This window comes from Thermobia domestica, chromosome 13 (assembly GCF_964235325.1).
Source record: "Thermobia domestica chromosome 13, izTheDome1.hap1.1, whole genome shotgun sequence".
In the NCBI taxonomy this organism is placed as follows: Eukaryota; Metazoa; Arthropoda; class Insecta; order Zygentoma; family Lepismatidae; genus Thermobia; species Thermobia domestica.
In genome coordinates, this window is record NC_137466.1 from 145,965,494 (window position 1) to 145,989,216 (window position 23,723).

Consider the following 23,723-nt stretch of genomic DNA (forward strand, 5'->3'; position numbering starts at 1 on the left):
TCTATTATGAGAATACTGCTGCCATATTTTGTGTCCAACCCTTGGATCAGTATCCTAGAAAACGGAAAATTCAGAATTCTAAAATAAAATGTAACGACATTCTAAACCGAATATATATATATATATTTATTTATTTTACAATCTAGTTTGTCATGAAACTTGACTATTTGCATCACAGACATTATTATACACGCAATGAAAAGCTACAACTAACAGTCTTCTGTAAATACATATTTATTTACCTTTCTTATACCTGTATCAGATGTGCAAACACACATCGCCATCTATGAGTTCATATCGTTACTGGAATTCTCTTAATAAATAATTTTAGAAGTGATTATACACATCATAGCTCATCCTTACATACACATATATTCTTTTTTAAAAAGTTATGTCTGTTCCACATACAAGAAATAGTAAAATATTCGCCTATAGATTCCATACACCATCTTAACAATAAAAATAGTTCATGATTGATTTATATAGGGAAGGTATTTTTCTCTCTTTTTTGTAGACGAAGCAATCTTGAATTCAGGCATATTTCAGTATATTTTCTTTCTTTCACTGGAAAAACAAAACATTAATATACTTTTGCACAGATATCTATAAAACTCTACATATCAGCTCATATTGTATTACTGATGCGCTGAATTCTGGCTTTCAATCAGAATCTTCAAAAATTTCCCTGGATTCAATTTTTAATTCATGGTTATTTTAACCACTGTTTTCTAGAAATTAACAATAATTATATTTAAAACTAGAAATTTTATATTTGAAAAAAAATCTCCCGATATAAATCAATATTTTCCAACCTACATCCTTGATAATTCGTTTGATCATTAAAATACGACGAATATCTGAAATGCATATCTAATACTATTATTACATTAATTGGCACCTTTAGATTAAAATTTTAAGCACAAGAAATATATTGTACTTTGAATTATTGTAAATTCCTGATCTCGAACATGAAAACACTTGTTTTTGCTATATATATATTTTTCTTTTTTTTTAATATAAACATAATTGGTACTTAGATGAGAAGTTAAGGAAGATTATATTAACATATTTTTAGGTTGTTGACAAATAAGGTATATCTTGAACATTATATTGTATTACACACGCACACATTCAAAACAAAAAATCTAACTGAAGATTTCTGTAAAGGAACAGTAACTCAGATTTCTGACAACAAATTTTTCAACTCTATGATCACCCACTACTATAAACGTGGTGTTTTGACGTGACAATATCTCACACAAATAGCCATATCATCAACGTAAGTTTGTATAATGCAATACATGGAATAGCTTTACAATACATACGTGTGGCTACAAAACTTATGAGAAATTAAAAAATAATAATAATAATAAAAAAAATCTGTTTAACATTGAATATAATAATACCAAAAATATGACAAGATAAATTACACATTTTTGTTCAGTTTTATCTGACAACCTTTTGTAATACTGAAGTATCTAGCACCTGTATCGAATTTGCAGAAAATAAGAAAACATACGAAGCATTCACTATGTATCTCTTGCACATCAGAGGAAAAGAAACAACTTTTTCTTTTCACTCCTCATCTAGGTCAATCCTTAGAAAAAGAAAATGGAGAGAGAGAAAGGGAGGAGACCCGAATCCTATCCACTACCTTTCTTCCCCTCTCATCATTTCTGCTGTGCTTCGGGTTCTTTTTCTCCTGCCTCGTTTTCTCCAGTATGTGACAAGGAGGGGGATGCAGGGTGAGTTAGCAAGATCAAACGACCGAAAAAAAAAAAAGCTGCGAATTTAGTGATTATTTCACTAAATGTGATGCCTTTGACCTCTATAACTGGAAAATTTTTGCATCTAATGGTAATAAATGGTATTCAACAAAAGTTTGCAGGGCTTAGAAACCAATTAGAGACCATTTAAAGTACAGGTGAACAATCTAACAATAACCCACCATATTCCTCTCAAAATTGGCACTCTTACTAAAGCTTAATTATAACAATGGTTAATCTAATTAGTAAAGAAAAAATATAATTAACACCTTTAATTATGAGATAAAGTCGAATGGGATATATATATAAAACCGACGTCTTGTTCGAGAGATTAGGGTAAGTTTTTATCTATGAGGTTCAGTAGGCTTTAAGCCGGCCCAGTAGGAAATTTTCGTGACGTATTGGCAACATGATAAAGTCTGCGCGGCTAAATCATTCTCAGGCGCCTTGAAAGTAAGCGGAACACCTTTGAAGTAGCCCATATGTTTTTCTTTGTTGTATGAGAAGACTACTTCAATAAATCTTTCTAGGTATTCCGGTTAACCTGCTGAAAAGAAACATATTGTTGCAATTTGTTTATCCTCTTTCATAGAAAACGATGTAGGAACTTAGTTAACACGTTGTTTGATCTTTATAACTCCATATTTAATGTATTGAATTACTTTAAATTGAGTACTTTAAATACTTTTTATGTTATTACATGTATTAATCTATATATATAAAAGAGAACGTACAAATCCTTTGTTAGCTCATCACGCTAATACGGCTGAACCAATTTCTTTCATTTTTGGGGGGTTATTAAGATTTGGACCCTAGATGGTTTTTATCATATCACTTTAATTTTCAATTACCAGTGTCTTGAGATAATTGACCATTCAAGTGTCCATAACGTACAAATCCTTTGTTAGCTCATCATAGCTAAATCTAACCGTATTTATATGCAACCCACATGACCGTGTCACTCGGCGGGTTAACATAAATGACAGGCGATATACAGCGGAAAATAGCTTGAATCTTCTGTTTAAAATTTTTTAATTGATTTGCTTATTTTTACAGACACTTTTACAATATGCCAGCACCGGGATGACCGCAGCGAAGCGGGGCGGGTTAACATAAATGACAGGCGATATAATGTTAACATTTACTCCAATCTTCTATGGTTTTTATCATATCACTTGAAAGCGAAAAAGTAAAAATTATCTAAGTAACAAAGTTTATTGCGTTCCGGGGTGACCCCAGCGAAGCGGGGTGAACGCTGCTAGTGATACATATTAGCAAAATGTATTTATTTTCAATGCAAGTTTTGCGATGGCAACAACGCGTCTCGTCGACACCTTACTCGTGCCGTTTATAATTTGTTTGGAGTGATATTTATGAATGTGGTTACAGTAAATTTTCTGCTGATAAAGGAAACCAGCTAGGGACGATTTGAGCGTGGCAAGTTTAAAGAATCATTTTGAAGTGAAACACTGGTCAGTTTTGATGATTGGATTACTCCAGTAACATCATTAAGCTTCACACATTATATCTTAAAAGTTCAAGAAATGATTCTGCCTTAAAAATATTGCCGTGGTACTACCCTTGCATTCACATTCTCCAACCCTTAAGAAAACCAATCGCCTCTAACGTGAGCAAAGGCTTCCTAATTAAAATAAGAATGCTCCTGCCTGCTACATCATAGTACTTCTTTTCTCTCTAGCAACGCATCTGAAAAATATGAAGCACAAACTTTCTGCGGTTATGAGTACACGTAATAGTAGCAGAATAAGGTACGTCCTATTAAGATATTTATTGACTATTAAGAGATAATTAGTTTGATCTAGGGTCCTGAGAGTGTAAAAATAATAAATGGTACAGAAAATATAAGATATTAAGTTTTTTTAAAAATGTTTTAGTCTCTAGGTTATGTTCTTTAGGCTACAGAAGATGGATAATTAATGAACGTGAATCAGTATGAAAGAATTCGTGAAATGAGAATGTGGGAGAAACCTGAGAACTCTAAGAAAACGTATGAATACGTTGTCGTCCACCACAAACTCAAATCTCCTGGGATTGAGGCAAGATAAAGCTGGAGGGACATTAAACAGATATGGAGATACTATACAAGGTCAATGATTAGCTATCAGATGCAGTCAATTCCAAGTTGAACAGGATAAATGACTACGTGAATAAATGATTGTACCCCAGCGTGTCCTTCACTAGATTTAATTCGATGATGTTTTTAAATCCTTTTTTTTTTTTTTTTTTATCTCAATAGATTAGTAAATTATTTTCTTGTTAACTTAGTCACGGACCTATTTGAATGATTATTCTGAATTTTTACATACTGTTGCCTGGCGTCTTAAGTTAAAATAAAATTTGTTGTTCATTGTCGTACTAGTGGAACGTCCGTTCTTCGCACGGAGACAACAGGTTTGTGCGAAATATTTGAAAGATATATATATATATATATATAAAGCTTTTTTTCTCTTAGGATACGTATTTTATACAAATGGAGTGGTCATAACCAAGCTCATCCCAAGCGCTAAATATGTTCACTTGTTTCCTTCGCTGTCTAGCAGCTTCCGTGTAATTTCCTCTTCACCTGCTGCTCAAAGTCTGTCGTTGGTCATACAGCGTGTCTACTAAAATTCTAAAATGAAATTCGTGACTTTTTCGTGACCTTTTCTTTGCCAAATCATAAAATTTCCTAACATTTTCAAGAGCGAATTTGGGTACGAATTAGGTCGAATTTTCATGCATGCGATAGAAACGTACTTTGCTTGCGATTTGGTAGCGTCTAAAGCCGACTATAGACATTTTTGGTGGTGAATTTTGACGTTTTATAGAACAAAATTTTTCAATCTGTACTTACATTTGTACAGTTTAAAAAAATCGTGACCCAAAAGCTAAATTCCGTGACTTTCATGACCGTTTTCTGATTTCGTGACTTTTTTGTGACATTCGTGACCGATAGACACCCTGTCATAGTATACCAGACTTTCCCTCCTAAATTTGTTCGTTTTCTCGATGGTATTGTATGTGTTAACTAATGAATTCACTGTTGCGCCGTGAAATATTCTTTCTGTTTTTGGCAGGAAGTTTTGACCTCCCTTATTATCCACATTTTAATCAAAATGACACCATAAATATCCAGTTCGGCCGCGATGCGATCGCAAACAAGAATACATTTATTTTATTAATGATCTCACTTTATAATGTTATATATCTGAGAAAGCTAATATTTCTCCCCTTCTATTTTTACAATGTCATTTGAATTACTTGCAAGCACATGTAAAACTACAGAAACTTTGAAATGTATTGATTGTATATCATCACAATCTTGAAATCATCTACTCACTTTCAGTACTCAAGATATCTTCCACTAACACCTAATATAGTATTTCAAAATTACATGTTAGTGGAAATTCGTGGTTTAAACGGAAGTGAAACATAAATAGGAGGCCCGAGGTTCGATCTTCGATCCAGTCGCAATTTTTTCACTGAATTTTGTTAAAATCGCACCTATAAAGAACACGATGAAAGGGCAGACAATTGTTATTTGCTTCATTCATAAGATGTTTTACTCATTTGTTACTTATGATATTACTTTCCTCAACTCTTTAATTAATTTCATTTGGCAATTCATCGTCCGCCATTCACTTTTCTGTAGTTTTACTTTCAAACGACAGTAGAAGTGAAATCTTGTATTTGTGAACAAAACTGAATTCAAAGTTAAACAGGTCTGCAAATTTCATGAGGCTACATGCCCGAAAAATAACCTAAAGGCTACACACCGTCTAAAATATCGACTCAAATTTTAGACTCAAGATTTTAATAAGATTCTCCAATTGCTATTTTCTTGACGACAATCTTCTTCATGTTTCATAAATATACTATTGACACCCTATAGTGTAGCACTAGATGTTTCGTCCTTAAATAATAATAATAATAATAATAATAATAATAATAATAATAATAATAATAATAATAATAATAATAATAATAATAATAATAATAATAATAATAATAATAATAATACGAAGAAGAAGAAGAAGAAGAAGAAGGAAGTTTTACTTTTCTTTAAATGATTTTCTTGAGAAACGATTGTAACATTTTCATAAATAACTAGCTTAACCTGCGCTCTCTACATAGCGCATCATTCACATATGAGCATGAATCTTCTTGTTACAGCTTCTTCACAGCATCTGTACATGTCCCTTTACAGACACAAGTGGAGGATGTCTTGATAAAAATCGGCAAGGGGTATCATAAAGGGGAGATTTTTTTTCGATTTTTTTTTAAATATCTCGCACCGTTTGCAAGATTTGAGCCTACTTCCGGTTGGAGATTCCAATTCATGTATGATCAGTGTTTTCTTTCTCCTTGCATGCAGTACGTAATAACCACATACATTACACACACAATTAATTATAATGTCAGTGATATATGGTGTTCATTGGGCAAAACACTCCATACAATAAAGACTCATCTTAGACTAGAGCAATGGTTATCCTCTGTTCTTCGTTATCATTTGGCCATGAAAAAAAACGCCAGAGAGATATATACTATCCCGTATACAAATGTGTAGTGTTGGAATGTATAACTATGAATGAAAAATTTCTGCACTACCAGTGTACCCTTAAAAATGTAATTAAGAAATAACGGCCATATTTTTAAAATATTAAATTAGAACTGAACAATCTACACAAAAATTGTTCACAAACGTATACACTTTTCTTGACTACAAACATATAAACCTAGAATTTTAATATATAGACACTTCATTAACAACCCTACATTATGGCATAAGCAATTGCTCTCTTGACAGATCCTGAAAAAATCCACAAGAGAAGTTTCATTGACAGAGGTGATTATTTGTTGGGACTTAATTTTTCTTTATTCGAAACGGCTATAATTGTTTTGTTTACATGACTCATGACTCAATAAAAATAAATAAATCGAGAAAGTTTGCGCGGTGCTCCGCAAGTTTTATTTAAAATATTGCGGCGCAATATAAACAGTAATTTTCTGGATGACTATTTAGTACTTGCAAATTATTAGGTGGCATTTCGTAAACTGTACCAATATTTTGACAAAAATGGGAAAATGTACGTGGAAATTGATAAGTAGTCTTAATTTGTCATAATTTTTCATAGCAAATAGTTCAAAAAAGATTGCAAAATTTCATTAATATTAGCTTACAATTTTTTTTTTTTTCAATTGCAAATTTTAGACATGATAATCAACATCTTGAACAGGAACGAAACCGTACACTTAATTTGAAAACTAACGTATTTGTACAAAAAATAGCTACCTGAGAAATATCAATAAATCTAGAAAAGAACTAGAACAACTAATAATAATAATAACAATAATATAATATCGAACAAAACTAAACGGTAATAAGCTTGTAAAGAAAGATTCTCATTACCAAATATATTGTATATTATACCAGGCTACAAATATACAAATGTACTTAAGCTACCAGAATTGCAAGGTAAGTTTGTACTTAACATGTAGTAACTATTCACCTTAATAGTTCAGTTTTTCAGAGAAACACTGAAAAACGGATACAAATGTATAATTATTTGGGATGAATAGTAGATACATGATTAAAGCTGCTCGTTAATATATACAGTCGCACATTTATACACACACATATCTTCATAACCTAAAGATTAAATCAGTATATTGTAACCACGAGTTGAGTAGTATACGTTCGCATATAAGGTGTGTCCCAAAAGTCACGAAATACACTTTTTTTTGCCGCGCTCTGACAGGTCGCAGAACTTTCGGCGTGTTGAGTTAGGTGGGCGGACTCTAGTCTGCTCTGAGCATCGGTAGCGTCAGGGATCGCTGATTTAGTGCACCCCTGTTTTGAGACCACGTCATGGAGGATACTTTCGAACAACGTTGGGCGATCAAGTTCTGCACAAAACTCGGCAAAACCAATGCAGAAACTCATGAACTGCTTAAAGAAGATTACAGGGAGTCTACTCTCATTCGTTATGTGCAAGTTACGAGGCAGATAAAGAACTTTAAGAGGGGCCAGGAAGGAGTAGATGATGACCTCACTCTGGATAGCCATCAACAAGTCAAGATGATGAAAGTTGATTCGTGTGCGTTCAACAATGTTGACTATCGAATTAGTGTTGGGCTATTAGCTGACACTCTGAACATTCCGAAAACCGTTGTGCATCGCATTACGGAAGAATTGAACATGCGAAAGATGTGCGCTAAGCTGGTCTCCATATTGTTGACAGACGAGCAAAAGACCAATCGGGTGTTGATCGCAAGTGAACTGAACAAGGTGTGGAATTTGAACCGGATTATTTGAACGTTATTACCGGTGATGAAACGTGGATATTTCAATACGACCCAGAGACGAAGCGTCAGACTGCGAAATGGCACACTCCGGCGTCCTCGAAACATAAGAAGGCGAGTATGAGCAAATCCAAATTAAACATGTTGATTGTCATTTTCGATGCTAAAGGGTGTGGTTCACAAAGATTTTGCGTTACCGCAGTCGCCAAGGATAGGCCATTACCGCAGTCCACTACGTGGGTGTTCTGGAAAGATTGAGGAAAAGTGTCATTCGCGTGCAAAAGACATCGCCTATACCTGGCTGTTGCATCACGACAATGCGCCCAGCCACACGTCTCTGCGCATCCGTGAGTTCCTGGCAAATCATAACATGGCAACGCTGCCGCAGCCATCACACAGTCCCGACCTCGCTCCGGCCTACTTCTTTGTGTTCCCCAGAATCAAGAAAGTATTCAAGGGACGCCGTTTGGACAGCATTGAGGCTATCCAAGAGAAAATGAAAATGAAATGAAATCTTTGAGTTTTACGTCCCACAGTTATGCCGGTTAGGCTAAAGGAGACGGTGATAATGAGAGATGAGTGAAATGGTGGAATGAAGAAAGTGGGAGGAAACGGGAGAACCCCGAGAAAACCCACGAGAACGGTGTTTGTCCACCACAAAGTTCACTTGGCGGGGGCTGGGATCGAACCCGGGACCCCAAGCACCAGAGGTGAACGCTCTACCACTGAGCCACCGCGCCCCCCTAGGCTATCCAAGAGGCTGTGACAACAGCTTTAAGGGAGAATCAAGTCGAAGCCTTCGAGGGGACGTACCGGGCATAGGAGAGTCGGTGGAAAAAATGTGTAGATACTCATGGACAGTACTTTTAAGAATATTAACCATTTGTACATATCTTGTTACTAAATCCTTGTTTAAAAAATATATTTCATGGCTTTTGGGACACATCCTGTACCTATCCATATATAATATAACATATCTCTGTAGACACGTCTCATTCCAAACTTGATTTACAAAGTAAGTGGTAATTCGATTACTTTTTAAACATCTTTTGAGCGATTAGCAACAAAATTGAGCGCACTGCATGATATGGATCTTTTTAGTTAATAATATATCTGAATATAACACAAACGAAAAAAAAAAAAACCGAGCAAACGATATATTAGTAATTATACAAAACTGTATCAAGAAAGAAAAAATAGGAAAAAAAAACCTGATGTTTGAATGACTCGGACGTATACAAAGGATAACATTTATAAATTCGATTTTTAAGAAATGAAATTATCTACTGTAATGGATGAAGATCGAAAAATATTGAGCGTTTGTATCTGAGATAAAAAGTTGTACAAAGTTTACAGTTAGTTTGCTATAGTTCAGAAATTATTAATTAATGAAGTACTACAACTTCTCTTAGAACTGTAGCAATACAGCTAAAACACTTTGTACAGTCTAGTTAACAATACGTGCCAGCTAAGCAAAATAATTTTTTTCAATAAAGACGACGTACTTGGATGATTATTTTCAAAACGCCGTGAAAAAATATCTGGTTTTTCTCTCAGTTTTTCGCTAAGATTAAATCCTTAGCATAACCGGAAAGTAATGGCAGTAAACAAAATTTAAATAAGGTGTAAAAAGAAGTGAATGGACACAATAAGGAATGTCACAAGACTTGCTATCTAAAATGAACCCCTTTGAGAACATAACTTCAACGCTAGTCTAGTGGCTAGCTAGCGCTTGGGTCTTTGGTTCCCACGGGGTCCTGGGTTCAAATTCTAGTGGGGGAAATTTGAACGCATTACGGCGATTTGGATGCCACCTTAAATTGTAGAGTCCTCTCTCATACAGTTTCTTCACAGGGACACGATAATCCAAGCAATTTCAAGGCAATCCAGGTACTTTACAGTAGAAAAATACCCCCGGGTCAATTATACGAGGTACGTTCAGAAAGTAAATTTCCCTACGGTCGGTGGTGAACACAGAAAAAGACACAATGACCTTGAACATTTATTGCCACAGACAAAACGCTGGGGACACTACTTTTCAATATATTCATCACCGGAATTCAGACATTTTGTCATGCCGTGGGATCAACTTTTGTATTCCGATGTCGTAAAGTAAATCGATTGAGAGTGGAACCACTGTATGACAACTGCCTGCAATTGTTCATCATTATCAAAATGTTTACCGTTCAGGAATTTCTTGAGGTTTAAGAAAACATGAAAATCACTCGGAGCCACATCCGAGACATATGGTGAGTGGTCAAACACGTCTCAGTGCAACGACTGCAGAAGATCGGTTGTCATCCATCGTATAGCTCGGATCTTGTTCAGAGCAATTTGTATGTCTTCTTACATCTCAAGATATTCCTAGCTGGTAAGCATTTTGGCAGTGATGAACAATTGCAGACGTTTGCCATACACTGGTTCCATTTCCAAGCGGCTGACTTTTACGATACCGGAATACAAGACTTAATTCCACGGTATGACATGAGTTTCAATTCCGGTGGTGAATATGTTGAAAAGCAGTGTCACCTGTGGTGTACCTTTGGCAATATACGCTTCAAATGTCATTATGTTCTCTTTGTGTTTACCACTCTACGGAAATTTACTTTCTGGCGTACATTGTAAAGCAACTGAGAAATTACTTGAACCAAAAGATATTGAACTCCACTATAAAAAGCCAGAATAGAAACATACAATGGAAACCGACATGCTGACCAAATTATTAGGTGAATTCATGTAGAACTTACTGACTACTGAAATAAAAGGGAACGTAAATTTGAATAGGACTGTGTTATATCATCATCTTACACACATGATTCTGAATAATTGGTTCTTCCACAATAGAAAATAAATAACTTAATAACTTTGATCCGACAAATATCATTACATAATTTACATTATAACTAGAAAGAACCTGCTACACAGTTAAAAGAGCATTCTTAAATTAAAGGAGTAGTAACTTGGATTATTTACTGAGAATCACGTACAACACAAGAATCCTTGAAATTAGTAGCGTTAAATATATGAAAATAATCATCATGTAAGAATCGAATAACAGATTCTATTGGACATAGGTAACTTGATTGTTTTCTTGGGAGTGAATTATTGTTCATTGGTATTTTGTCAGGAATATATTGAATTATTGAGTTTTTGCAGAAATTAACTTGGCTTGTTAAATCTTTGCCATTAAATACAATTCTAAAATAATACTCTCTCGCAACTGGGCTCTCTTTTTTGGGTTTGCCTTTTCTTCGGTACAGCTCGAAAATTAATCTTGAGGCATAATGAGGTGTTATGCCATCTGAAATGCCTAACGCAAAAGTTAAGTATTGTAAGGTTTTATCATGGCCGGAATACAAAACAATTCTTGGCTTTTTCTCAGATACAATACGCAAAATAAAAGAAACTATGTTTCTCAACAACCCATAAGCTCGCAATAAACAACTTTTTCTAAGACTATGGCTTTTAAGGTATTGTCTGGATTCCCAATCAATATACGTGAAAAGACTGGAAACATGTTCTGCTCGAACACAGAGATCCTGTTCTCCCACAGAATTGAGGCACGGCAGTGGAGAATTATGACAAATATAGGTTAACAACGCATCATGTAAGGAATGAGGATTTGACGCCATTGTTTCATGTGGCATTTCAAATACAATAGACGTCACAAACTTTACCAATTTCATCACTGCAGGATGTGAATTTAGATACTCCGAACTCTCTACGGTAAATATTTTTCTATACGTTTCAGCAGCTGGACACACACAGTCATTGAAACAAAATGCCAGACTTTGACTTTCTTTCAGGACAACACGTTGCATGTCTTCTTGTGCTAGAAATGTGTATAGGAAAGCTAACGTACTCTGGAATGTCCGCCTATATCTAGTGCTATATACAACGATATCATCATTTGTTAAAGTACCATTTCCTATGCCTAATTTATCACTATACACCATTCGTAGCACATGTCCAAGTTTATGAAGCTGGGATACACCTACCAAAGTCAGCTGCCCAAGAGCACATTCGTTCGACGGGAGAAGAGGGAAATTGTGAAATGGTCCTAGAAACTGAGAAAACCCAGGAGCTTTAGTGATATTCTGAAGAAAATTACTGTACGCACGAATGGAGGTATAAGACGACATTGCACAATTCACGGAAGATATGTTCCTGATATGTGATAACGGTCCTCGGTCTCCATGCCTCAATAACACTAGAATACCTTCCAGGGTGTAATTGTTATTCACTTGACCTACAAAAGAAGAACGTATCTATATTTAAACTAGGTTTTCTTTAACACTTTCTTAAAATTATGAGTACATTCCATTTACAGTAATTTTTAAACACTTCAGAACAGTAAGTACGGTGCAGTACAGTTCCCACTGCAGAAAATTATTACAAAATCTTCCTTATCAAAAACAATAATAGAAATTATTATCTTTCTTAGTTTCGTATCAAGGATAAGCCAATTAATTTAAGGCAACAATGCATGATATGTATTTTTTGTAATTACATAATACTAATAACTCTACAAAGGTTAAAGTTTTAGTAATATTAGCATAGGGTGACTGGGCTGTTAGTGGACACCCTTAAGGAAATTTTGATTTTGATATTTTTTCGTCACTTGTGTTTAAATGTTACAGTGGTGGTTTTTATTCATCTAAAGGAAAACTAAATTTTGTTCTCTTTCAATGCAAGCACAGCTTTCATTCATTAAGGGAAGCATTAAGAACATGTGCCAATTTTTCATTGGTAAGAGAAGTTTTGTTAGTAGTGGCCACTTCTTTCTAGTTGTAGTCACTTTTATATTAAGTAGTGGTCACACATTTTAGGTGACATTTATTATAGGTTACTGTGTTTATTCGTATTACATTTTCTTGGTAAAATTAAATTTACATTGATATGATCACTACTCTAGTGTTATCAAAGTAATATTGTTACTAAGTATTATTTAATTAGGTACAATATTCAATGAAAATAAAGAATTGCATAAACATGTAAAAGGAAACTACAATATGATTACATTTTAAGTAAAATGTTACATTTATAAAAGGAAAAATATGTGAAGCTATGCTTATGTACCTTTATATTCATACATAAAAGTCCAATCTGGCAGAAAATCATATTTTAAGGGTCTTCCATACAACGAAGTTAAACTATCACTAATTTTAGTTTTTCTGTAATATCTTCGAAACAAACAAAAGAATTCGAGAAGTGGGAACGCGATGCGGTATAGAATATTATTTTGTATGTGATATTGTTGTCGTATCTCTCTATCTGCTATCGCTTTGAAGCTCTTTATAGATCTGGCATTTATTCGCGGGTGTATAAATATCTGCACAGCAATAGCAGATAGGTAAGTCATGATAACGGTATCACATGCAAAATAGTAATGTCTAGTGCACTGCGTTTTTACTTTTCGATTATTTGAAGTTATTATCGAAAAACTGTAAAATTCGCTGTAGAACCTACTTTATTTTCACTGTATGAAAGACCCTTTATTCTACTTTATAGGAATAGGAAGCAACTTTATTCTACATCATTGAACAGATATCACTTCAGTTTTCATTTAGCTATCTCACACAAAAAAGTTTCTTTCGTTCTCAGAATCGGATTCAGTCATTTTATGAAAATAGAAAATTCCAAAATCCTCACAACGTTTCCTGGATACACAACTAACATGAAAACATCTTTTACATTTAGTACACTGCACCCATCTTGACATATTTCCGGAATGGACGTGCTGAGATCTTACATTACTCTTTTGACACTCACGTCGTTCGATATTTATTTTCTGTATCAATTTCACAAATTGCTTTTGCCTCACGTGAACTGTTTCAATTCTTAGACTTCGCTTTTGCTTCTTCTTCTTCTTCTTCTTTTTTTTTAACATAAGAAGTCACTATGCTGGTTTGAACTTACTACAGCAGGGAATCGAAGCTCCTCTTTTTGGAATTTTGTTTTTTCTCTGAAATTTTTTGGTCAGAACAAATTTCTTTTGAATGGACTAGACACACAGTTTTGCCATTTAGAATTTACACTGGACCTGCATTGGCTATGACATGTCGCACTGGTACCGACAGGCTAAGAGGCTGTGACTTGAAGGAGATGCATTGATTTTTTATTGATATCCTTCATTAGACTTACAAGATAAATCGTTGTGGGTAGGTTGTGTACCTTGAGTAGGATCGCGAAGCAGTTACACAGACTCCGTAAACATAGTTTGCATATCATCTGTTACATGCTCTGAACAGAATTTCTCCCACACATAAAATAAATCTTGAAATCTTCCATCTCTATGCTAGGTGTCACCTGCTTCCTTGAAACTTGTTGACGTTTGCTGATCAATTTTAGATTTCAGGTAATGTAAATGATTTGGGGAGCAAATCGTATAAACAGACTCAGTCATCTTTGTACATAAATAATTACTTTATACAAGGCATTTCTTTAGTTTTGGAAAAATATTTAAAAAGAACATATTGATTAGGAATACGGTAGAAGAAAGAAAATAAAGAAAGTAAAATAAAAAATGAAGAGATATTACGCCTAAGATAGAAGAAGAAAAAAGAATTTCAAAAGTATTGTGTGACCGTTACTAAATAAATATTTTTATTCGAGATGTGCAAAACCGGTTTTATTAAAAACCGGAAACCGTAAGTCGTAAGAAGAAGTATTTAAGGATTTGTTTGAGAAAAACATTGGCTATAAAACCCTATATATAATATCTGAAGTATGGGAAGCCAAAATACAAGTGAAGTTGTTAGTGTGAATATTTGTGATATGCCCTTTTTCAAATACGCTATGTTAACATCGTGTGATGTAGAATTTATTTTTCTCAATATAAGGCATTACTCTGTGACAATAGGCATGACTTTACGATGGACAATTTGAAAAAGTCGTTAGTTATTCACTGCAATGCCCATGGAATTTCGACATTGATGAATAGGAGCTATTTGTGAGCACCAGTATTTTTTTTCTTTTTTTTTATGTTGGGCATTTTCCCATATTTTCCTTGTTATTTTTGTTAAATATTTTTTTGAATTTTTAGCAAATATTTTTTCATTTTTTAGCACATAAAAAATAAATATTTTACAGTTTTTTAGCACATAAAAATCTGAGCCCTAATCATAAATCACAGCAAACAATAAAATGTTACAGTTATTGTCACTGTACCGAAACATTCGATTCAGCAGACTTCACTAAACATTCATCTAGTTCAATGTTAATGGATATGAAAACATTATTGGAGTAAGGAAAATGAAAGTTGTGTCTAGTTTTCCTATTCCTTAGTAAAAAACTATCGACCGACTTTGAATCTTAAGTGCTAAAGTTCTTTTTCACGAGAATAAAAAGAAAAAAAAGAGAAATGGTAACTGAGAAGCACTTCAAGAAATAATCCGAAGTGAATAAGGAAACAGTTAAGTTTGTGAAATATATAGGGTGATTCAGGAGTAATGTCACATAATTTGTGAGGTGATTCTGTGAAAATAAACCAAAAAAGTCCTCTAAAAATGTGTCCGATTTTCGATAGGTACGGAACTGAAGCGGGTTGCATACTTACCGAAATACTGTGTAGGCGCTGCGGTGGACTGATGACTGATCCGTCCTACAAGAGGTGTTCTAAAATCCCCACACATCTCAATGCACTTGTCAACGCGTTGGAGGGTGTGTTTTGTTGCACATCGAACATCATCTCGGCAGGGTTTAACGTGGGCAACAGCGTGGGTAATGCCAGCGACAAAGAATCCACCTTCGTAGCGCACACATCCTCCTTTAACCAGCCCTATAAACAGAAGTCTAATGGGTTAGGTCGTGTGATCTGAGAGGCTAGTTAATGGGTCCGCCACGGCCAATCCATCATTGAGGAAATGTGTTCTTCAGATACTTGTCTGGTACAGTGAATTGGTGCTCCATTATGTTGCACGAAAATTTGCCGTCGTTGCTCTAATGTCATGTCTTCCAAAAGTGCACACTGGGCACACTTGCAGCTGTCCCTTCGATGCGACGTCACCGTGCTGCCTCTGTTGGAAAACCACCACGCTTCTTGTAGGATGGATCAGTCATCTATCCCACCATTATTCTGTCCACCACAGCGCCTACACGGCATTTCGTTAAGTAATATTCACACCTATCTTCATAATCATTCATGGGTGTGTGTGGTCTTTAACCCGCTCCATTTCCGTAACGAAAATCGGACATATGTTCAGAGAACTTTTCGGTTTATTTTCACATATAGAATCACCTCACAAATTATGTGACATTCTTCCTGAATCGCTCTGTGTAATAGAAAAATAATAATCATGACGCACCAGACAGACAACAATATTTGCTGATAGGGATATATATGGATGGCGATTTGTACCCTGAAAGGTTGTGCAGTGCTGTGTTCCGAGTGTGATATAAAGCCCCAAGTCGAAGGTACAGTAAGTCTAATTAGAGAATTTCTGTTTTACAAGTTTGAGCATCTTTAATAACATCCTAATAATAAACAGGGAACAGTAATATCGTAAGTAATTTTCGTAAGTAATATCCTAATATAGTGACTGGCAACTCTAACGATGATTTAATTCTGTAAATACATGTGCAAAAAATACTTTTGTTATTCTCAAACGTTTCCGAGCGTATTTTACGTGTGGTAATCTAAGTTCGAGGAAATTTTGCAGTGGACTTTGAAAAGTTCCGTTCGTGACACTCGGTTGAAAAGCATCAGTAATTATCTACTCCATTCAGAAAAGCATCAGTAACACTTCCAGGTTATATACTCCGTAGAGGATACTAGTGATAGTGAAAGAGGCATCGAAATTACGATTTTATTAAAAGGTAACTGGAAATTATTTAGTCTCGTATATGTACAAGTGTTTTCATTATTCTGTCTCAAACTTCATGAAATACTTTATCAGATCTTGAACGCAGAGTTCGGAACTATACACTATTCACTTTATTTGATTTTTTTTTCTCGTTAGTATGACATTAATGTAAATGAAATGAAATTTCTGTAAATAAATGAAATCTTTAAGTTTTACGTCCCACGATTATGCCGGCTAGGCTAAAGGAGACGGTAATGATGAGAAATGAATGAAAATGGGGAGTGAATAAAGTGGGAGGAAACGGGAGAATCCCGAGGAAACCCACGCACACGGTGTTTGTCCACCACAGCTGAACGCTTTACCACTGAGTCACCGCGGCTGCCTAATGTAAATTAAGTCCTCATAAATAGATACATAACAGATGTATACAATACACGAAACAACTGATTTTTCCAACATCTATTTGCCTCTACAAATAAAATTACATTTAGGAGTTTAAGATGAAGAATTTATTTACAACTGAAAAGAATAATTTTATAATTATAAATATCCAAGACTTTTATTCTAGCATATACTTAACACCCACCTACTCATATAGTCTGAAATAAAAGAGATTAGAGTAAAAAAATATCAATTGTTAGCTCCATAAATTTTGAAAACAGAAACTTTTCATCACTATTGCTTATTAGAATCAGTATTTCATTTCCTCTCTCATCAGTAACAAAAGAAACACTTACCTTCACTTCCAGCAACAATTTCTTCTGGTGAATTGCAGAACTTAAATATTCGTTTTGTTTTGATATCTAGTTTTATACTTCTTTGGAAGCTTCTGACCGGTACATCATTTCCAGTGTGCCGTGACGTTGACCCAGGTTCTTCTTGTCCAATGTACTTGTACATTCCTAGAAATCATATTTACATTTAATTTGTGAAAGACGTGGAAGAACTATTATTCAACTGATCTGATACTTTAAAATCACACAATAAAATTTTATTTTTGATCACAACTTTATGCAACACTGGAAGACAGTTTTGTTAGCGACAGAAGCAAATTGTAGTTACACTTCTTCAAAGCTTCAATACATATATTTCAAAAGATCTGAAAAACCAAAGAAAATAAAGAAACGGCAAAGAAAAAAAAATACAATGATTCTTTACGAAAAATACAAAGAAAATAATTTTTTATTAATGTGTTTTGCAAGTATTCGAAGAAAGAGTATCACATACAGTTTTACTGAATTTTATTCCCCAACTGCTGAGGAAGATAGAATATTATATTTAGCTTAATGTTCCGAGTCGCTAACGGGCATGCTTCCTGTATGCATGATTCCCGGTGGGTATACAATCCCGAGAAATGATTAGGAATCCTCCTTAATCAGTAAGTCTCGCATCTCACAAAGCTTCGAAGCATACAAGGGACGCTGAATTCCATCCTCTATATGCGTAACTCTTTCGCGAAATGATAATAAAGTTGTAAAATTAAATAAATAAATACCGCTACTACTACTACTAATAATAATAAACTTCTTGAGGTCAGAAAATGGTGTATACGTAGAAACAACTCTTGGCTTTGTTTACAAGGTTGAAAATATGGAGGTCAAGTGTACGTGCGTAGTCAGAGATATTGTTATATATATATACAAAAAGTGAAATATTTCCGTTTAACGTCCCACGATTATGCCCTTTAGGCTAAGAAAAATGGATTGTTAAGGCAAGTGAATGAATGAATGGTGAAACAATTGATGGAATGATAATGTGGGAGGAAAGGGGAGTACTCCAAGAGAACGGACACGATGTTGTCCACCACACTTACTTCGCCGGGGATCGAACCACGTATCCTACGCAGCAGAGGTAAACGCTTTACCACTGAGCCACCGTGCCCCCTCCCCTTCTTTAAAGGTAACAAAAACTTCACAATCTTTGTGATTCCTAGATTCGAAATGGGGCTGACTGGCTTGTTTAATTTTCGATCTGGTATTGCCTTGTTTACCTGTAAGTTTAAATTATGCAACCAACTTATCAATATTATATGGGCTGTTTAACTATATATTATCAATTCCTGAGTTACGTACATTGTGATTTGGAATTTTCGAATTGCATATCAAACCTGCAGGCAACGGAAAAATATTACTTTGAAAAAAATAAATAGAAGCATGGCATCAAAAATACTCTTACTGTACATTACATTCATAGTTTCAACATTCTTTTCTACAAGCTATGTTTGGAAAATTAATCAAATAAGATATTTTGTCTGACTAAGAAGCTTAGCTGCCGAATTGCTAAATCGCGTGGTCGTCCCAGTACTTCAGCCCGTATTTTGAGAAATAGATTTCGTATTATGTAGTTTCGACGTTGGGAAAGCTAGTTCAATATCATTCAATGCATCAATCGAGTAAGAGATTATGCTCTCTCATAAAATGAGACTCAAAAGTGCCCACTTTAGACTAACCTCACTCAAACTCATGCTCACATCTTTTCGATATCACACAGTTCGACCTCACACTCAAAAAAAAAAAAAAAAAAAAAAAAAAAAAAAAATTATTTCGACCCACATTCACATCATGATTTGCAACTCGCACTCAATTGACCTCGTAAGTTCTTGCACCGTTGCCAAAGGTGTCCCCTTTGGACTAACCTCACTCAAACTCATGCTTAAAACATATTTTTGACATCACGCTCACAGCATCTCTTCAACATTACACTCACATCTTTTCGACATCAAGCTCATAACATCCTTTCGACATTATGCCCACTCGACCTCACGCTCACATAATGACTTGAAACTCGCGCACAGCGTGAGTTCCGAACTCATGAGCGCCCATTATGCTATGCAAAGGTAGGGAAGTCTTATATAGAAACTCTATTCAGTTCATTCATCTGTCAACAGATATCAGAGCAAAAACGATTAGAAATAAGGTGGGCTTCTTGAAATCGGTTCAGCGACCTAACAGAATAACAAGGGAAATATATAATGAGAAGTAGTTATTGTGAGTAGAACACCCTGTTTTACCCAACTACGATGACAAATGACAGTTTTACAGTTTTTGCCCATGTTAAAATCTGCCCAAAACAGTTCGGAATTCCGGAATTATAGAAAAACCAGCCAAATTAGATTTCCATTTTGCTAAGCTTAATTTACAATTTAACACGTCAAGAACTGATTTCAGTTCATAATGGATTCAAGTACACTTGAATGAAGAGATGTCAGTTTATTCAAAAGTTAAATCACACACAAAAAAAGCACTTTCATAGTGTCCTTGACTTCCTGGCATCCTACCTAATTAAGACATTCTAATTACGGGCTCTATTTATATAAATCTTGGCAAGTTACCAAAAAATTGGTCAGGTGAATTCACGCTGCACACAGCTACAAGATCAAACTAAATGATACAATTAGTATCCTTCCAGTACGCAAAAGCAAAGCGACTTTTCGAGCGAAATAACAATACAAACTGAGCAAATGTATAATAAATATAGGAATTAATACTCAAACCAAATTTCTTATTACTTCCGGTTTCAGTAGAAGACTAAAGCTGAGAAGAAATCTATTTTTCGGATACTGAATCCATATGAAACAAAAATCGTTTGTCGCTTCATATTACATTTTTCGCTCTATTGGAATCAATATTACAAGCGAAAGTAATAGCAGATTTTTATCATTTCCGGCTACAAGTGCATTGTAGTGCAGTATATATATATATATATATATATATATATTTATTTATTTATTTATTTATTTTACCAGCTTTGTTCTCAACGAAACCACAGTTCTTACTCAACAGCCATTTAGTGTTTGTACGGTACTTTATTGAATGCCTCGTTGTTAACATTCATAATTTTTGTAGCTACGACTGTAGTTTACTTCTGTCACTAGTCCCTTTGCTTTCTCTTCTCGCTTTATAGATTGAGAGTCACTCCAATAAATAAATAAAAGCGTAGATAAAATTTATTATCGAACGCAGAATATGTATCAGAAAGCCATTACTCACCATAATTTACCACTTTTGCTCTACGGTGATGAATATTGAAACCGGAAGTAGTAATATATTTCCACCACTTTCGATTATCAAATTTACTCTTATAGTATTAACTCCACTTTAGAATACCGCTTCTCGCTCACTATTGTGATAAAGGTTGAAACAGGAACCCACCCGCTACACATACAGGAATGTTTTTTTTTTTTAAAGCTTAAGCTTCTTGATATCTCTTAACATTTTTTTTCCTTTTCAGAGATCAATATTTAAACCGGAAGTAGTAGTAAATTTGTATCACTTCAGCTTTCAGTAGGGAGATACAGATATATATATTTAAAGACATTGAATCAATTTCAAAATGCCGGATGGCATTATGTTTTACAATTTTCGTTCTATAGCGATCAATACTGAAAGCGGAAATTGCTAATTACCACTTCTGCGTTCAACAGAAGGTTAACAGAGGAGATGAGGTCTATTTATGGGACGCTGAATCGTTAAACAGAAAATCGCTTCTCGATATCTATTACCGCTTTTGCTCTATGCAGATCAATACTGAAACCAGAATTACTAGTAAATTTTACCACTTCCGGTTTCAGTAGAGTAATGAGGGTGGAGATGGTACACTTCCTTGAGGCACTGAATCGATTATAAAAAAAAAAAAAAAGCTCATCGCTATCCTATACCGGTATTTTGTTCTATGACTATTAAAGTGGAAAGAATCAATCATCGTTCCAATTAACAAGAAAGGCGACAAAACTGACTGTAATAATTATCGAGGCATTTCTCTTCTGTCAACATCCTATAAAATCCTTTCAAATATTCTATTAGCAAGATTGACCCCATACGCAGATGAAATTATTGGAGATTATCAGTGCGGATTTAGACGAAATCGATCAACTATCGACCAAATATTTACCATTCGCCAAATACTCGAAAAGAAGTGGGAATACAATACCCCGGTACATCAACTATTTATTGATTTTAGAAAGGTTTACGACTCGGTTAGGAGAGAAACATTATACAACGTTCTTACAGAACTTGGAATACCGAGAAAGCTAATTAGATTAATTAAGATATGTTTAAGTGAATCCCAAAGTAAAGTCCGGGTAGGAAAATTTTTGTCCACGAGCTTCCACGTCGTCTGGAAAATGGCCTGAAACAAGGAGATGCGTTGTCGCCATTATTATTTAACTTTGTGCTGGAATACGCCATAAGGAAAATCAAAGATAGCAACCAGGGCCTAGAGTTGAACGGCATTCACCAGGTTATGGCATATGCTGATGATGTAAATTTAATAGGGGATGATAGGAGAACTGTAGAAATAAATGCAGAGATCTTATTAAACGCTTGCAGGGACATGGGTTTAGAAGTAAATGCAGAGAAAACTAAATACATGGAAGTGCGTCGGGACCGTAATACGGAAAATTGTGAAGGCGTTAAAATATTAAATAATACTTTTGATAAAGTGGATAATTTCTAATATTTAGGATCAATATTAACAGACGAGAATCATATTCACGAAGAAATTAAATGTCGACTAAAAGCAGGGAATTCGTGTTACTATTCGGTTCAAAATCTCTTGTCGTCGCGAATTCTGTCGAAGAATTTGAAGCTTAAAATATATAAAACGATAATCATGCCTGTTGTTCTGTATGGTTGCGAAACATGGTCGCTTACTCTGAGGGAAGAACATAGACTGAAAGTATTTGAGAACAGGATCCTGAGAAGAATATTCGGACCCAAGATGAACGAGAATGGGGAATGGCGGAAGCTTCATAACGAGGAACTACATAGTTTATACGGTTTACCCAACATTGTTAGGGTCGTTAAGTCTAGGAGGCTTAGGTGGGCAGGTCATGTAGCTAGAATGGAAGAAAGTAGAAACGCTTTTAAAGTCTTGACTGGTAGACCCATAGGAAAACGACCATTAGGAAGACCTAGGCGCAGATGGGAGGATAATATTAAGATGGATCTCGCAGAGATAGGAATACAAAGTAGAAAATGGATGCAATTAGGTAAGGATAGAAGTCAGTGGAGAGTTTTTGTGAACGCGGCACTGAACCTCCGTGTTCCATAGGCCATAGAGTGAGTGAGTGAGTGACTATTAAAGTTGAAACCGAAAACAATCGATTTCTACCATTTCCGGGTTCAACAGAGAATTATTTCAGGAGGTAGCACTTCTTTCTGACAGCTGAACAGATTCCAAAACATCACTTCTCGATATCTCTTAGCGATTTTGCTTTATGTAGATCAGCATTAACCAGTACCAGCACCAGTAAATTTCTGCCACTTCCGCTTTAGGGAGAGTGTTACAGGTAGAGACGTGTCTTATTGAAATCCTAAATCAATCCCAAAATACCACTTTTCGCTATCTAGTACCGCTTTTGTTCCATCGAGAGCAACACTGAAGCCGAAAGCACTAGGAAATTTCTTCCATTTCCGGTTTCAGTGGGGTGTTATGAGTGAAGATAATATCATTTCTGGATACGATGATTCGATTCTAAGAGACATTATGTCACTAGCTACTACAGTTCCTTTGTATGGCGATCATGGTTGAAACCGGAAGTACAAGTAAAGTTTACTATTTCCGGTTAATGGAGAAGGAACCTATTCTTGGAATGCTGAACCAATCCGAAACAACCGCTGCTTGGCATCTTTTATTATGTTTGCTCTATGTAAATCAATATTAAACCGACAATACTAGTGAATTCCAATTCTAACACGTCCGGTTTTGGAAGAGTGTTACGGATGGAGACGATATGTTTTCTCGAGTCACTGAATGGACACCAAAAAACTGCTCATCTATTAGCATTTATGTTCTTTGGCAGAAGACTTCAATCCTTTAGACGGTGCGGGCCGCATTAACTATTTCA

The 23,723-nt window shown here is 35.0% G+C and overlaps 2 protein-coding genes across 2 annotated transcripts in view; one reads left to right on the forward strand and one right to left on the reverse strand.

Moving 5' to 3' along the window:
- Positions 1-115: 115 nt before the first annotated feature.
- Positions 116-23,723, reverse strand: part of LOC145668620 (2-phosphoxylose phosphatase 1) — a 34,803-nt gene continuing 11,195 nt past the window's right edge. Inside the window, exons 3-4 of the mRNA XM_081736659.1 lie at positions 17,614-17,778; positions 116-12,321 (exon numbers count right to left, since the gene is read on the reverse strand). Of these exons, the coding sequence (XP_081592785.1) occupies positions 11,042-12,321; positions 17,614-17,778 (1,445 nt within the window). The 3' untranslated portion in view covers positions 116-11,041. The remainder of the gene's footprint in view (positions 12,322-17,613; positions 17,779-23,723) is intronic.
- LOC145667814 (protein GVQW3-like) lies at positions 7,639-8,085 on the forward strand. Its single transcript, XM_081735246.1, has one exon. It carries the CDS (start codon positions 7,639-7,641, stop codon positions 8,083-8,085), a length of 447 nt encoding a protein of 148 aa, XP_081591372.1.